The sequence below is a fragment of the Daktulosphaira vitifoliae genome, unplaced genomic scaffold (assembly GCF_025091365.1).
Source record: "Daktulosphaira vitifoliae isolate Bord-2020 unplaced genomic scaffold, ASM2509136v1 Scaffold_3, whole genome shotgun sequence".
NCBI classification, from domain to species: Eukaryota; Metazoa; Arthropoda; class Insecta; order Hemiptera; family Phylloxeridae; genus Daktulosphaira; species Daktulosphaira vitifoliae.
This window is the reverse complement of record NW_026099574.1, coordinates 18436164-18453842: the sequence shown is the minus strand read 5'-3', so window position 1 is coordinate 18453842 and position 17679 is coordinate 18436164. Positions and strand designations below refer to the sequence as shown.

General features: G+C 25.6%; 1 protein-coding gene across 1 annotated transcript; it reads left to right on the top strand.

Annotated features, from left to right (window-relative positions):
• Window positions 1-277: 277 nt before the first annotated feature.
• Window positions 278-17672, top strand: LOC126902468 (nuclear pore complex protein Nup98-Nup96). Its single transcript, XM_050679779.1, has 26 exons — window positions 278-501; window positions 598-807; window positions 869-1138; window positions 1469-1695; window positions 1764-1899; window positions 3658-3834; window positions 3901-4004; window positions 6447-6732; window positions 7042-7201; window positions 7271-7391; window positions 7500-7825; window positions 7886-8055; window positions 8286-8531; window positions 9028-9440; window positions 9511-9655; window positions 9717-9866; window positions 9928-10083; window positions 10167-10219; window positions 13398-13706; window positions 13829-14228; window positions 14286-14520; window positions 15029-15436; window positions 15505-15654; window positions 15942-16042; window positions 16104-16320; window positions 17369-17672. The coding sequence occupies exons 1-26, from the start codon at window positions 495-497 to the stop codon at window positions 17544-17546; spliced, it is 5355 nt and encodes a 1784-aa protein (XP_050535736.1). The 5' UTR covers window positions 278-494; the 3' UTR covers window positions 17547-17672.
• Window positions 17673-17679: the final 7 nt, after the last annotated feature.

Sequence of the window (17679 nt, the reverse complement as noted above, 5' to 3'; positions counted from 1 at the left end):
ATTTATAAAAAAAAAAAATAACATTTGAAGCCTTTTAAAAATTTTCCTCAGAATTTTAATTTGCTTTTATCACTAACGAAAAGTTAGCCTATTTTTAACTTATTGAATAAATCTTCATTACACAATGAATAATTTTTAATTCATAATTTCACTAACCTCCAATTTTCCATACATTTTGAAATGGCTGACAAATGAAATTCATTTATACAAAAATATTGTAAGGTTGGTATTTGTTGTATCAATTGTTATCAATCGCATGATTTCATTATTCTATGTTGGTTAGTGAGTAACAAGATTTCAGTTATTTCGCATTCCCATAGTGATTACAAATGAACGGTGTTTCACGTTTTTAATAATAGTAAATAGTAAATAAGACGTTTCTAACTAAGTTTGCGTTGTAGGTGTATTTTATCTAAAATTAACATATTTGAATATATTAAATATTTATTGAAATGACTTATTATTTTTAAACATATTATACTTATCACATCAAGATGTTTGGTAAGTAATTTATTTAAGATAATTTGTCAGTTAAATATAATAATTTATATTGATCAAGTTTCTTTTATTTAATTTTCATTTTATTTCTGAGTCTAGGCTCAGGCTCAGGAGCTTTTTCAGGAGGAGCTGGAAATTCATCGGCATTTGGACAATCTACTTTTGGTAAACCTGCTGGTACTAGTGTTTTTGGACAATCCAATACATCAATATTCAATCAAACTACTCAACCAAACACGGGTTTGTTTGGATCTACAGCAGCAGCCCCTGCTTTTGGACAGACACCCGCAGCACAACAAACTTTTGGAGGTAATTTTTTTGTTTTGTTTTATTTTATATTTTTTTTTTGCTTTTGTAAAAAATTTTTTAGGTTTTAGTACTGGTGGTACCTCACTTTTTGGAACACCAACTGCAACACCTGCATCAAGTAGTAGCTTGTTTGGACAACAAAATGCATCTATGGTTGGAAATACTGGTGGTAGTTTATTTGGTTCATCAAATCCTAATGCTTCATTTGGTCAACCTAAGCCTGTTAATACAGGATTTTCTTTTGGATCTACTGTACAGCCATCTGGAAATATATTTGGTACACCTCAGGGGAGTTCAACAGGTTCTGGAATTTTTGGAGTGCCCTCAGCTGGTAAACATAAATCTATATTTTAAGTGATTTAATATTAATGAACTCTGATGGTTCATCTTTATTTTTGTCTTTATATATATATAATAAATTTAAAAGTATTATTAGGGTAGAAATTAAAATCTTGAAAAACTATCATGTATTACTTTTAAGTTGTCATATTATTGTTAGTGTTTTAAATATATCACAGTTTGTGAAAAAAATACACATAATTATTAAAACATTTAACTTAAATAGTTATAACTTTCAATAGTTAATTCTACTATTTCAGATTAACGTAAATTGTAAAAATATATATACATTAAAAAGTAATTTAATTATGAAATATTTCAGGCACCTTCGGTGCTACATCAGGATTTGGAAATGCACAAGTATCTACTGGTGGCACCACTATTAAATTTAATCCTGTAACTGGTACGGATACAATGGTTAAAAATGGTACCAATCAAACTATTAATACTAGACATCAATCTATTACGGTTATGAAAGAATATGAATCAAAAATATTTGAAGAACTACGATTTGAAGATTATTGTGCAAATAGAAAAGTTGGGCAGCAGGTATATTCTTAAATATTTTGGTAGAATTTATCATTCTATTAAAGTGTATAATTATGTATTTTTATTAGGGTACTGTTGGTGGTGGATTATTTGGAGCACCTAAAACATTGTTTGGTTCTACTGCTACGACCAGCACCGGATTATTTGGTTCTAATGATAATAAACCACTTTTTGGTGCAACATCTACTACTCCTGCTCTTGGTGGTAGGAATGATTGTTTTTTAGCCATAATATTAATAATTATTTTAAGATGTTTATTTTATGCTATTTGTATAAGATAGAGCATTATTTTACTTCAGATTATATGTAATAAATTTTACATTACACAATACATTAAAGAATTCTGTGGTTTTATCCACAGTAGTGACACAATCTACAGTACAGTATGTATTATTTGCATATCTAAAATTCTATGTTATCAATTTTGGCCCCAAAAGCCTTAGGTTATTCCTCCATTACCACCATCCCTTTGTAAAGAGTAATGTTTTTTTATATTATTTTTTATAGAAATTGTTAATAATATATGTATATTAGAGTGTATCGAAATTCGCAAAACATAAATGTATTTTTTATTAATGAATATTTTGTTAGAGCTAAGTGATAAATTATCAATTGACACAATAAGAAAGAAGTGTGTGAAAACTGGCCTCTGACAAATAACTCCTTCAGCTTTGAGTAATAGATTGAAGAATTAGGACTTGCAGGGTAAATTTTGAGGTATAGCTCGTGCATCAATAGGCAAAGGATGATGTTATAAAATGATAATTTGTAATGATAAAGCGTGAAAGGGGACAAAGAGACATTCTTCAAAACACGATAGCTCCTAATCTGTTGTATGATAGATCATATGAAGGAATTTGCTGCATCCCTAGCTGTAAATTATGAAATTAAAATTTTTTTTTGTAGCTTTTATAAAAAATGTATCATTAAATAACATTTTAGGGAAAAAAACTTTGTTTAAAAAATATTGTGTCACAAAATTTTTTAAAATTAATTTAAAACAAAAACAAATTACTATTGAACAAAATCATTTATAACTGTTAAAATGGTTTTTCAAATTGTTTAAACAGTTTTTTTAAACAATTTGAAAAACGAGCTAGAGGTGCAGCAAATTCCTTCATATGATCTCTCATACAACAGATTTGGAGTTATCGTGTTTTTGCCTATTGATGCACGAGCTATACCTCAAAATTTACCCTGCAAGTCCTAATTCTTCAATCTATTACTCAAAGCTGAAGGAATTATTTGTCAGAGGCCAGTTTTCACACGCTTCTTTCTTATTGTGTCAATGTACAATTTATCACTTTATATTTATTTACTTTTATTTATTTATATCACTTAATTTATTTTTATATAATCTTGTTCGTCATAACAAAAAATGTTAATCAAAAAAAAAAAAAAATTTATTTATGTAAATTTTAAATGGGATGGGCTACTTTGAAATTTAAGATATTTAAAGAAAAAATGCAATAGGTCTTCCAACATGGTCACATTATTATTTTATGTAGCGATAAGATCTACCAGTCAACGCACAATAGTCAGAATAACTAACGACCAATAACGTTCATGTTTGTTATGATTTTTTTTTAATAAACCCTAAACTTAAGAGAGCCAGAACGCTTAATAATAAATAAAATAAATAACTTCTTTTACAAAAGATTTTTTTTTATTAAATTAAATATAATGGTGTAAAAAAAAATAGGGTTGCCATTTGAAAATCTGATATAACACAAGTTTTAAGCATAATATATGGTGGTAAAAATTTAATATTTCTTGTAAAACAGCTTATCAAAGATCCATAATGATTAAAAAAAAAAATTGTTTATAACACTTATATTTTTTAAGATATTACGTGAGACATAGTATGCGGATCTCTCTGTATATATAATTTTGTTTGATTTAGGTATTTATTGATATGTCTAGTTATTAAGTTTGTATTTTAAAAGATTATAAATATCACAGGGTTTGGAAGTACTAGTACATCAAGTGTTTTTGGTGCACAGAATAATATTTTTGGCAAGACCCAACAAACGGCTCCTACTTTTGGAACTACAACATCAACATCTTCATTTGGTATGAATACAACTCAGCCTAGTATTTTTGGTGCAAATACTGCTCAGACATCCAAGCCATTTGGAGGTATTATACACATTTGAAGATTAAAACTAATTTTACTGATTTTTAATTAATTGACTAATTTCCTAGTTGGTGCACCACAAACAAATATTTTTGGAAGTACTGCTCCTACTGCTTTTGGTCCTTCAACCACTGGATTTGGACAAACTGGATTTGGTGCTCAACCCAATCAAGTAATAATTTTTAATTTTCTGTTTTTTTTTTTAATTTACAACAAAAGTACAAGTTGTTCATAAATATATTTTCATTAAAAGTAAAAAGAGTAATTAGTAACTTAAAAGATATAAGATATATTTAATATAAAACAATAATTTTAATTTCTTTATAAAATCACAGTCATTATAATAATAAATTGCCATAAGATATAGAGGGTGATTCATTTAGGATAATAAACATATTTTCATAGAAAATGTTGAAAATTTTATTGTTTAATTTTCTTAGATGGGAACCACTATTTATAGTTTGACGTTTTTCAATTAATGTTTGTTTAAATTTAAAAATTTTTGACCAATTTTCTATTGATCATTTTCTATTTAGTATACAGTAGTCGTCATTTATCACAAGTACAATTCAAAATTATTCATCATACAGAAATTTTACCTTTAATAATTCTTTTAAGAGACACATACTCTTATTTTCAACGCAAATTTTTTTGATAACTACCATAAATCGAATTCAGATTTTTGTATAATTTTGAAATGGTTGATCAGACAAAAAAACAATATTATTTGAAATTTTAGTTTTGATGTGAATCTAAATAAGTAGTAATGTTGTGTTTACTTTTACTTTTTTTGTGTTTGTTGCAAGTTTTTCTCAGTTCTTACTGGGCTGATATTATATTAATGATATGTCAAAAGATCACAAATTGTATATAGTTGAAAACATTATTATTAAAAATTGAAAGAAATACCCTTGTTCCCTATAAGTAGGGGGAAATCCCTAAAAATTTTAATTTTTGAACTTTGTATTTTTAAATTTTTTTTTCTTAATACTATCATAACTTTTTTAAATTTAGATGAATCAAAATAATTGTTTTTTATAAATACTTTTAGTGTATCCTTTTCGTTGGGTATATTTTTTTTGAAAATATGATTTATATGTCCACGGAGAATTCAAAATATGAATGTAATGTTAACCTTTTCAAATCAACTTTTAAAAATGTTCTGAGAAAATACTGTGTCTATTAAATATATGATAAAGAAAAGGTTGTATAATATATTATAAGTTAACAAAAAAAATTTGTCCCGACATTTTATCTTTTGTATGCAAATTACAACTTAAGTTAAAAAGACATACTATTTTTGTGTTAACGTATGGATTAATACAATTTTCTTTTTATAAGTACCTTATACATACCTCTTTCATCCGACATATTTTTTAAAAGAATCTGACCATTTTCCATTATGCAAGAAGGGTTCAAAACATGACTCACACATATGAAAATAGAATTTTTGAAAATGTACTGGAAATATTGCGTTCATTAATATATCTCGTATGTTAAATAATAAGTTATATATTGTATAACTAGTAGAAAAAGGAAATTTGTCCCTACGACTTGTCTTTTATATCTAAACAATCCTTCAAGCTAAGCAAAAAACGTTGTTATTTTTGTGTAATATTCTACTTAAATATTTTTGTTTCAATTGTTTATGCCTATACTTAAGGATAAACAGTATAGACATATAGAAAGAGATCTAAATACTACCATTTAAACACCTTTATTTATAAAAAAAATAAAAAATAAAATAAGATTTAATTGTTAATAATAAATATTTAAAAAAAAGATTTTTGCATTTTTTAATGTCCATCAATAAGTATATTACAAATAGGGGTGTCAATTAAAAAAAAAAAAAATGTATATATATATATATATATATTCAATTTACCAATGGTTTATCAAAAATAACAATTTTCATAACTGAAGTTATAATAAACTAACAAAATTCAGAGTAATCAATTTTTTTTTATAAATCCATATTTATTATTTTGATACATGTTTGCTACAGAGGTAATGAAAATGTAACAATTTTTTTGTTTTATATAATTTCTCTTTAAAATTTAGAATACTAAATTATTGAATATCAATTTCATATTAAATTTAATTACTATAATAATATTTATTAATTTATAAATTACAAAATTTGTAATTAGGATATAATTAAGGAAATAAAAGTTGATATTTCTTTTGGAATAATCCATCAATCATTTCTACAAATTTAACATTATCTACAGATTTACATCAAAGCATTTTTTATGATTTGGATTTCAACCACTATTAGATATCATATTAGTCCTATCTATGCAGTATTCCCAGTGTGCTATGGTGTTTTTTCTATTTATGTCATTAAAATAAAAATAGCGGTTCTTATTAAAGTTTAAGTTTTTATTTCTGAAAGGACAAATATAAAAATTATTTACTACATATTATTGTAGTTTTTTGAATCAATTTTACTAAAATTGAATTCTTTATTAGTTTCCAAGGAAATGAGTGTCTTATTCTTAATGAATCACTCGGTATATTGAAAGGGGTGGAGAATACATCTATAATATTTTGGTCTTAATTTTATAAAATTTATTCTAATAGCAATATTGAGGTGATAATATTTATCTTCTAGAATAACTTATTCAGTCAAAACAAATCTGCATTTGGTCTTGGATCTACTCCATCTTCAACAAGTTTTGGATTTGGAACTAATACTTCTACTAGTGCAAGTGGTGGCGGTCTATTTGGAAATAAACAAGCTAGTACTGGATTTCAGTTGCCTACTCCAGCATTTGGTTCAACTAATACTTTTGGAGCTACATCTACTGCTCAACCAGCTACTGGTGGTTTGTTTGGATCCAATGCTTTTAACAAACCTCAGACATCATTATTTAATCAACCTAATAACACACAAACAAGTTAGTTAATTTTGTATTAATTCGATTAGAAATAAGCAATGTTTTACTTAAATTAACACATTTTTTATTGAAAAAAAATTTTGTGTGAATAATAATGTGCAATAATAATAATCTATTAAATGTTTGAAATTGGCTCTATAGACTTTTTAGTAGCTATTTTTAATATAATAATCTCAATATTATTAAATCTGATATTTTAATAAAAGGGTATGTTTTTAAAATATATTTCATCAATGTAATTAAGATACTAAATTAAAAATTATTAAAACTTTTTTTTTGTAAAATTAAAATGTAATTAAATTTTTTTAGATGTCTTTAGTAGTGCTGCAAAACCAGGAGGTTTATTTGGACAAGGTACACAAAGTACAGGTTTATTTGGCTCTGCAAATAACAGTAGTTTTGGTACTGGTGGAACATCATTTTTTGGTAGTTCGCAACAACCTGGTAGTGGCATAGGTCTTTTTTCTGGGTAAAATAGTTTAGTTTATTTATTGTTATTAAATGATGAAGTATGGCTAAATTGTGATTAATTTTTTAGTTCAACAAATACTCAACTTACACCTAATCAATCTTCTCAAAATAATCAAATACAATTGCAATTAGAAACACTTAAAGCAATGCCATATGGTGATTCACCATTATTTAAAAGATTTTATAAGGTTATTAATGATTTAAGTTTGTAATAATGTTTTCTAAGCTTTATATTTACCTAAAGCATAATATATATTTAGGGTAGTTAATTAAAATTAACAATGTTTTTATTTCAGGATGTAACAAAAGTTGATGAGTCATCAGTAGTTAGATCACAAAATGTATCACTTGATAAATTTAGTAGTTATAAAGTATCACCTATACCAACCCCTAAAAGCCTACCTCAAGTACGCAGAAATTTTCCACAGTTCAATCGTAAATCTTTATTTGACGGTCTTGAGGAGTCTCCACCATCGTTTAAGACAAATGACAAAACAAGTGATGGTTCTATTCTTGTTTCTTCACCAAGAACTAATTATAAAAAGCTTAATTTAAAAAAAGACAGTGATAATAAATTAAAGTCAAGTAATAGTTTAATCTTGCATACAAAACCATTAGCAAAGTAAGTTTTTTATTCTGTTAAAAATATGAAAATTTTAAACAAATATAATTTCTATTTTAGATTAGAAAATTATTTCATTGCAAAACAAGGATCATTGTTGGATAACACACGAAAAGTAGATTTATCGATTAATGATAGCAATAATACTGTAGCTGAACTTCATAGTAATAAAAAAACCTCTCCAAATAGCTCTAAAGGTGTTGAAATCATTGATATTGTTCAAAATAATGGTATGTATTAGATTAAAAAAAATCAAACTAAAGTATTTTTCATTGTATGGTAGTATATCATAATATTTTAGAATTTAGGCTTAAAAAAGATTATAATGATAAAATTAAAATACTGGTTATAGTAAGAAGTAATCTTATTTTATAATAGCTTGAACTAACAAAAAAAAGTGTTAATAAATTTTTTCTTTTACTTATTTGTATTTTTATAATTATCCTGGATTATATTGTAGTAACTGAAATTGATAATAAAGAACCAAGCATTGATCCAAATATTCCTGAAGCAGAAGATCATTGTACTGGAATTAAACTAAGACGTGTTGGTTACTATACAATACCACCTATGAATGAATTAGCAGAATTAGTAGATGATAATGGTGCATGCTATGTTGACGGATTTACCATTGGGCGTTATGACTTCGGAAATGTTTTCTTTCCCGATCGTATTAATGTTGCTGGACTAGATTTAGACTCAATAGGTATAAAAAAAACATAATAGAGTTAAATTTTACAGTATTAACTAAATATTTTACGTAAAGAATAAAAATACTTATATGCAGGCGTATGTATTTAAGAGTTGACTTGAGGAGGAAATTGCCTCAAGAAGCGTTTTAGGCTAGATGATTATTTCCATTAGATTATAATTTAAAAATTTTTAAATAAAAAAGTTTCAGGATGTCAAAATTTTTATTATAAATACATGCTTAAAAATCAATTTTATTTTTATGAATACCAAGGTTAATAGGTCAATATTTGTAACTCTCACTCTTATTATAGCTAAATATTATAACTCACAATTAAATTAATTCCTATCTAAATTTTAAATCTCAAATTATGGTTTTCTATTAGTATTAACATAAAAAACCTACTAATTAATTTATCAACAAACAATATGGTTAAAGTCTTTGATAAAATTATAAATATAATAAAATTTATCTTAATGATATTAAATAAAAAAACTGTTTTATCTTTCAGTTCATATAAGACACCGGGAAGTCATAATTTATCAAGATGATGAAAATAAACCTCCTTTGGGAGAAGGGCTTAATAGGAAAGCCACTGTTACTCTTGATCGTGTTTGGCCAACTGACAAAACCACTAAGCAACCAATTACTTGTCCAGATAGAATTGCAGCCACAAATTTTGTTGCCAAACTTCAAAGAGTTTGTGGAAAACTAAATGCTCATTTTGTAGATTATCGTTTAGATAGTGGTTCATGGGTATTTAGTGTTGATCATTTTTCAAAGTATGCTTTATTAGATTCTGATGAAGATGATGATAATATAGAAGTAACTAATATAGATCCTAATAAAATACAACCAAAGTCAATACCTCAAAAACCCAAAATTGGAAAACTTGTTGTTGAAAATGGTAGTCCTAATCAATTAGTGAGTTTGCATTTAATATGATTATACTTATTTTTATATCAAAATATAAATAAATAATAACTTATGTTAGGTGGCTAATAAACAAATGTTAGATCTTACAGTTGGGCTGGATCGATCTCAGTTACCCCATCAGTATCTAATGAAATCAAATAACCAACCTATGACCATTGATTCATTAACCTTGAATGATGATCCTTCCGTAATGCATTTTTATGGTTTGTTAAATATATCAGTATAATGGAATAAAAATGTTTATTTTTGAAAACTTTTTTATAGATAATAATAAAGAAAATAGTGTAAATGTAACAGCTCAACTGTCACAAAACATGAATTTACAAGCCCATAAAATTCAATGCATGAAAGCTTCATTCAATGATATATTTTATGATGAGATAGAACCCATGGACCAAGATGAAGATAGTTATGGTATGAATTATCATAAATAATAAATATATATTGTTATACGATTATATATACCATACTTTAGATGAAAAAAATAAATTTGAGCATAAATTAGAAAAGATTTTGGAAACTCTACCAGATTTTATTGCCAGTCCAAATAAGAATGATACTTCTTTATCTAAATCAACTGTGATTATATCAAACAATCAAGCACCAGCTTCATTTTTTATTACTAAGCAAAGTAATTATTACTAATATTTAACTTCAATAAAATATTTAAAAATGTATATAATAAATTATTTAAATATTTTTTTTTTTTTTTAGAACGAAAAATTGGACAATCTACTCATACTCCAAAATTAAATTTAATGGCTCCAGTGAGTTTTTTTAATTTTCCATTGTTTTGAGTTGATGCTTTTATTCATTTTAATTAATAAATTACACATAACAGTCATTTTCGAGTTTACATTTTTATATATTGGGTCTATAACTTAATTTGTGCAGTTTTTTTTTTCTTCAAAATTTGAATGTTTTTTAAGAAAAACATGTACAATAATATTATTCAAAGTATTGTCTATCCAAAGTTATAACTTTTTCCTATCTTTCTGGAAATTTGTGGATTCCATCCCAAAAGAACTGCGCTGGCTTGGCAGCCAAGAATGAATCAAGCCAATTTTTGATATCTTCAACTTTGGTGAAGGGTTTTCCAGAAAACAGGGTTTTCTGCATCGATCGTAACAAATGGTAGTCAGAAGGGGCAATGTCTGAGCTATAAGGTGGGTGAGTCAAAACTTCCCAGTCGCTGTTTTCTAAATAGTTTTTAACCTGTCTTGCAACATCTTGCAAGTGTTGTCATGATTGAAAATTATTGTTTTGTGTCTAGTCGCATATTCCGGGCGTTTTTCGGCGACTTTTCTCTTTAAGTGAACCAATTTTGTTTAGTAGAAGTTCCCTGTAATCGTTTGGCCCGATTTCAATAGCTCAAACAACAGCATACCCTTCTATTCCCACCAAATACAGAGCATTACCCTAGCGCCATGGATATTCGACTTTGCGTTGATTTAGCTGGTTGGCCAGGTTTCACATAAGACTTTTTGTACTTGAAGTTGTCATAATAAATCCATTTTTAATTACTAGTCACAATATGATGCAAAAACGACTTCCTTTTGTAACGTTCAAGCACCATTTCTGACATGCAAAATCGTCTTTTGACGTCTCTTGGTTTCTATTAATTGGGCACCCAAATTACTTGCTTTTGAATGTTTCCAATTATTTTTAAACGTTTTGAAATAACTGCTTGAGTGATTCCCAAAAGATTCTACGAGCTCTTCTTGTGTTTGGCAACAATCTTCATCGAGTAATGCTTCCAGTTCTTCATTTTCAAGCTTTTTTAGCTGCCCAGGACGTCCTTCATCTTCCAAGCTAAAATCATCATTTTTAAATTGTGCAAACCACTTTTGACCCATTCGCTCAGCTAGAGCATGTTTACCATAAACTTTCACCAAAATACAATGAATTTCGGCAGCAGTTTTCTCATATTTAAGTAATGACGAAGAACTCTCCGCAAAAACAATTATTCGGGCATAAATTTGAGTGAAAATAAATTGTTGTTATTAACGCTTCAAATGAATGATGTATACTGATAAAGAAGCACTATGACAGTAGCTTTTCAACGCATCTTCGGAATATTGGAACGATGGGATAATTATCAAGTTAGGTTACGCCATCTCATCACAAATTAAGTTATAAACCCATTAGAATTTCAACATTGATTCCGAATCTAGCTTTAATATTTTTCTATCATATCTAGGTTTTTATATAATTACTTATTAGTAATAATGTAATATTTACGCATTAAAATTATCAAAAAATAATTTTTTTTTTAACTACCCTAAAATGATTTAATAAGAGTTGCACTAAATTTGGAACTGTTACATCAACCGATTTTTTGATCCTTAAAGTTCGAGTTTGAGGTTTTTTTTAAGAATATTTTAAGTTTAAGTGTCATTTAAAACAAAAAAGTTGAAATTTCAATTATAATTTTTTTTAGTTAAACTTTTAATTATAAAACTTAAACTGATAAATAGATATTTCTATAAGGATTTAAAAAATGTTAACTGTTAAATTAATTTCATTAATTATTTATAAATTTTACAATTGTTATATGTAAAATCTAAGCACACAATCGTATTAGACTTTAAAACATGTATAACATGGTGTTATATTACTATGTTATTTTATTTTAAATAAATCCATATTGGAAAAATATACAAAAAAACAGTATTTGTTGCGAATTTAAGAGATTTTCTTTGTATTTTTGAAGCGAAACTTCTTTATAGAATTAAATAAGAAAATTTTTAATAAATCTAAATTGTAAATAAAGTTTATAAGTGTATTTATTTCCTTTGTTCTAATATAAACTTAATATTCTATCAGTTGAATGACTGTAAAAAGTTTCACTTCATCTGCGCATAATACACATTGTTTTTTTTTATCGACAACATTTTTTTCGCTTTATATTTATTTAAAATGAACAATGTTAGTTAAAATTTCATAATTGTAAATAAAACAAAAAAATTATACTCGTAAATTAAATTTTATTTAAATAACACTCAAATTGAACTTTATAGATCAAAAAATTACAGGAACAGTTTTGCTACAACTGTTATTAAAAAACATGAAATAATCTTAGGAAATTTAAAAAAGTATTTATATTTTTTTATGTTAATTATTTTCATTTATAGTAATCATTAATTAGTAATTATCTCAAAAATGAGTGTAATAAAAATATCCAAAGCTAGATTCAGAATCAACATTGAAATTTTATATAGAATTCTTAAAAAAATTGAAAATAAAACAATATTTGTTATTAGTTATTCTGTTATTATTTTTTTTAACTATTGATGTTGTGGAGGTTTTTTAGCTTTTCAACATTTAAATGTATATTACATTATAAAAAAAATTATTTAAGAATCAATGAATTAATAATAATGATTATAATTTATTGATTTAAGTGTTGCCTGATTTTTTTTTATTTATATTATTAAATTTATTTACCCACAATAAATAAATTTATAGTGTCGGTTCTATAATGTGTAAATAACTTGCCAATGTTATAATTATACTAACAATTTTGTGTTTTACCTTAGGATATTAGCCTGTTATGTTATAAATAAATAAATATAATTCACAAGTAATAATATAATAATTGGATGGATTTAATGGAGAAATCTCTCTTTTTTATAATATCTTATTTAGACATTTCTTAGCTACTATTGTCAGAAATTATATGACCTATAAGTGGTGGTTCACGGGCTAGAAATATCTAAAATTTCTGCAAAATTATTAAGCACTTGTATTGTGATACTTGGATGTATTTTTCTTGCAATATTGTGAAAAAATATTACTGAAAATTCAATAGTAATGATATTTAAAAATATATTGTTTGAGAATCCTATTAATTATATATGTTGACTGAAAAAACTTTAATTATGGATGTATTTTTCTTTTTATTAATTTTTAACTTATATATTAATAGTTTTTTTTTTTTAATAGTTACAAGCAAAACGTTATAGTTTAAAATATGATGCTAGTGTTCGAATTCCATTTGAAGAAGAGTTTAAAAATATACACAAATCAAATAAATTAGCATTATTGAAATCTGTTTTTTTCAAAGTGCCTTGGTCAAATAACTTAACATTTGTTACCATTAATACAAAATCTAAGCAAAATTTTTTACAATCAAAAAAATTAGATATTAGCTGTTTATCTACAGATTTATCTGGTCGTGTAAATGATGATTATTCTTCTACTATTATTCAAAAAATAAAAATTATGACTCCAACTCAAACAGAAACTTTCTTAGTAAGTTTAAATTTGTAAATGTAAATAATTATTTTAATCAATATGTATGTATGTCTAAATGAAACAAAAAATTCTTTAATACTTTTTTTTTTATAATTTTCAAAATATGAATTGGTTTTTAGGAGCTTTTGACAGAGCATTTACAAATTTGTATGGAGCATAGCAATTTTGACACTGAAAATTCTACCCCCTTTTTTTATCCAAAATCAGGTGTTGATGGACTACATTCTCATTGTTGTTTATTAGCTCATTTTTCGGAATTGCCCGAAGAAACTCTTTATTCTCATGTTTGGGAATTAATTAAAGCACTTTGGGGAGATCCAGAAAATTTATTTACCAAAGATTGTCCTCAAGAGCATTTATATAATATGGCAAGGCGTCAGGCAATTTCTGATTGGCTAGAAGCTCTTTTAGAAAAAACTATTGATTTTAAAAATTCTGATGATAATACATCTCAAAAGATTTTGAAATTAGTTTCTGCACATAAAATTATGGAAGCTTGTGATTTAGCTATATCTGACAGTATGAAATAATATTTCATAAAATTAGGCATATATAATGTACTCTATTGTTTAACAGATGATTGTAATTTGGCTATGTTGTTGGCTCAATTAGGAAGTGAAAATTCTGTTAGATGTTGTATTCAGAGACAACTTTGGCAGTGGTCTAATAGTAAAGCTGATTTATTCATTGACAATGACCATCTGAAATTGTATACTATGGTAGCAGGACAGCCATTATATGACTCAAGTAAAGGAATTATCAATATATGTGAAAATATGGATTGGGTCAGAGCATTTGCTTTGCATTTATGGTATATTTTTAGATCTTATAAAGAAATTAATTTTACTTAAAATTCAAGGATTAGAGTTGTCTATATATCTATTTAAACTTAGTATATTGAACTCGTAATAAAGAAGAAAATACCTTTATTTAAGATTATTTAATACACATGTTTTTAATAAAGAACAGAAGACACAAGCTACAAGCTCATGTATTTTATTAACGACAAAAAAAACTTATAACCTTAAAAGTCAACAAAAGTTGACAATAACAATAACAATGATAACCAAAAGATAATAAACTAGATATATACTATTTAATAACATTAATTATTGAATTGTAATGACTGTTTCAATAAGTAGACTTAAATAGGATAGGCTGTGTTATAAATACTATTTAATTACCAAATTTACTATAAATATTTAGTCTTTAAATATAATTATTAATTTTAACAAAATAATTATTTATAAATCAAATAAAAAAAAAATTATTTATAATTTATACTTTCATCAACTTTTGATGACTCCTGTTTTTCTCAGGTATATTCAACCACCATCTGGTACTATTGAGGACGCATTGAATGCTTACCAAAATGCATTTGATGGTGATGATTCATATGCATGTATGCCATTTAGCAAAAATTATTTAAATCATGAATCACCTGATGATATATTTTCCACATTTGATGTTTGCTTCCATTTAATGAAATTATACACTAATTCAACTTATGATATTTATGAAATTGTAAATCCACTCACACATACACGTGATCCATTAGATTATAACTTTAGTTGGTTGTTGTTTAACACTCTACAATCACTTGGTTATACACAAATGTATGAACCTTATTGTAATCAATTGCATATTAACTTTGCTTCACAATTATCATCTCATGGATTATGGCATTGGGCAATATTTGTTCTTTTGCATATTAAGGACAATGAATTGTAAGTAAAATTTGTATAGTACAAAGAATATTTTTAAATCAATTATTAGTGGAGTAATTGCATTTTAGAAGGGAAAATTTAATTGAAGATATGATTGGTAGAAATGTTGAGAACACAATTGAACTTAATGATAAAGAAGCATTTATAGTTTCAAAGCTACATGTTAAAGAAACTATTATTTATTATGCAAAAGCAATATTAACAGAATCCCAAAAAATGTAAATTTTATATTTTGAATTTATTATACAGGGTGATCCATTTAACATTGACCAGCAAATATCTCAAAAACTATTTATTATTTTAATAATTTTTTTTTTTAATTATTTTAGTTACATAAAACTAAAAAAAATAAACTAAAAAAAAAATTATTAAAATAATAAATAGTTTTTGAGATATTTGCTGGTCAATGTTAAATGGATCACCCTGTAGTTAATACATATCTGAAATAATACTTAGTTTGTTAGCTAATTCTGTGAATTGTCATTACCATTAAATTTTTTTTTAGGTATCATGAAGCAGTTACTTGTTATTTAAAAGCTGAATGTTGGCAAGAAGCAAATGATGTGCTTGTTGGCAATCTTTTATCTTATTACATACTCCAAAGAGGTATGCATATTTTTTTTATACTTTTTTTATTTACTCTTCAAGCAATTATTGGCAATTCTAGATGGTAAACCAAAGTTAAAACATTTATTAAACTGGTTGATTGATGGTTGTAAAGTGGAAGGTATTGTTCCAACACCAATGCAAGACAGCTTAACAATTTTAGAATATCTAAAATTAAATGAAAATTTGAACTCAATGTCTGCTGATAAATTGATATCTCATGTAGTTTCACTATGTGAAAGAGTTGCTGGTTTCTCTGAGAAGACTGTTGAAGAAAGGTAACTATCTAGGACAGTATTTCTCAATCTGTAGTACACAAAATATTGTGATTATTACTAATATTAAATATTTGGTTTATTTGTTAAGCCAAATATTTGCATAACCTTATACTTCCAAATTACTTTTGTTAAATCACTAGAGAGTACTATATTTAAAAAAATTACTAGAATTAATGTTATACAAAAAATGTGTTAATAAGGAAATTCAGTGTTAGAAAAAAATTAATTTTCTATTTAAACAGTATTTTGTTTTAGAAGGTTGTATTCCTATTCTCCTATGCATACCGTTGATTAAGTCAAGTGGTAATTTAAAATGTTAAAAATGTATTAATGGTACTTGGATAGTTTAGAACCACTGGTCTAATATAGTTAGTTCAAGCATACATGTATACATTATATAAGCAACTCACATATATAAAATAAAATAGTTAAAATAAATAACTTAAAGTTATATATTGATTGATCACCAACAGATATATTTTTTTTATTTTATTATATTTAGTCTTCTAACTTATAAATAAGGTGTGGAATTTTGCCTTTTTAAATTTTGTTAAATTATTTCAAAAACACCATCATTAATATATTTATTAATTTACTTTAGAACCTAGTAATGTTGTTATCAATGTTATATACTTGGTAGGAATTAGGAAGTTTATCCCCTTAAAACAAAAAATATTTTTATGCTGTTGTATAATCTTATAACTTGAGATCTTTCAAAGTGATTTAAACAAAATTTATAAATGCATATAATACTGTGTGCTACTTTCTAATTACTAACTATATCATCTCTTGATAGGAAGAATTTATTGATAATATATAATTATAGCTTTTTAAAATTGTATAATTTGTTTAAACCTATTTGGATTTACCTAAGTATTAAAAAACGCACAATAAGAAAACATAATGAAGGGTTATAACATTTTAAGATATGTAAAACTTATCTGGTTATCTACAAGGTATGAAGTGAATATCTAACTCGTATAAGGAATTTACTAAACAAAATGTTAATAATTGTTTTAGTTTAATTCATTATCATTTTTTGTTTAAGGATGATTAAAACTGAAGTATCTACATCAATAGCACAGCAAATTGGACATATTATATCAAAGTTAGACTTACCAAATAGGAAAATGCTTAAATCTTTGATATTACCTCTGAACAAACTTACATTAACTGAAGATTATTCACTAGATGAAATTGTTCAAACTATTACTCATTTACTTTGAAAAGCATGTAGATTCTTTGTTCTTTTTTTATTACGTATTTAATTTTATTATATTATTTCAATCTAATAAATTACAATTTTGTACATATTATTGTATTGTTGAAAATATAATAATTCTAGAGGTTCATTTATGA

What these genes read in the sequence shown, in the direction of transcription:
- LOC126902468 (XM_050679779.1), top strand. An exon ending in ATGGTAGTCCTAATCAATTA is followed by an intron (nt 9,441 to 9,510) that starts GTGAGTTTGCAT and finishes AACTTATGTTAG; the next exon opens with GTGGCTAATAAACAAATGTT. An exon ending in CTCAAACAGAAACTTTCTTA is followed by an intron (nt 13,707 to 13,828) that starts GTAAGTTTAAAT and finishes ATTGGTTTTTAG; the next exon opens with GAGCTTTTGACAGAGCATTT.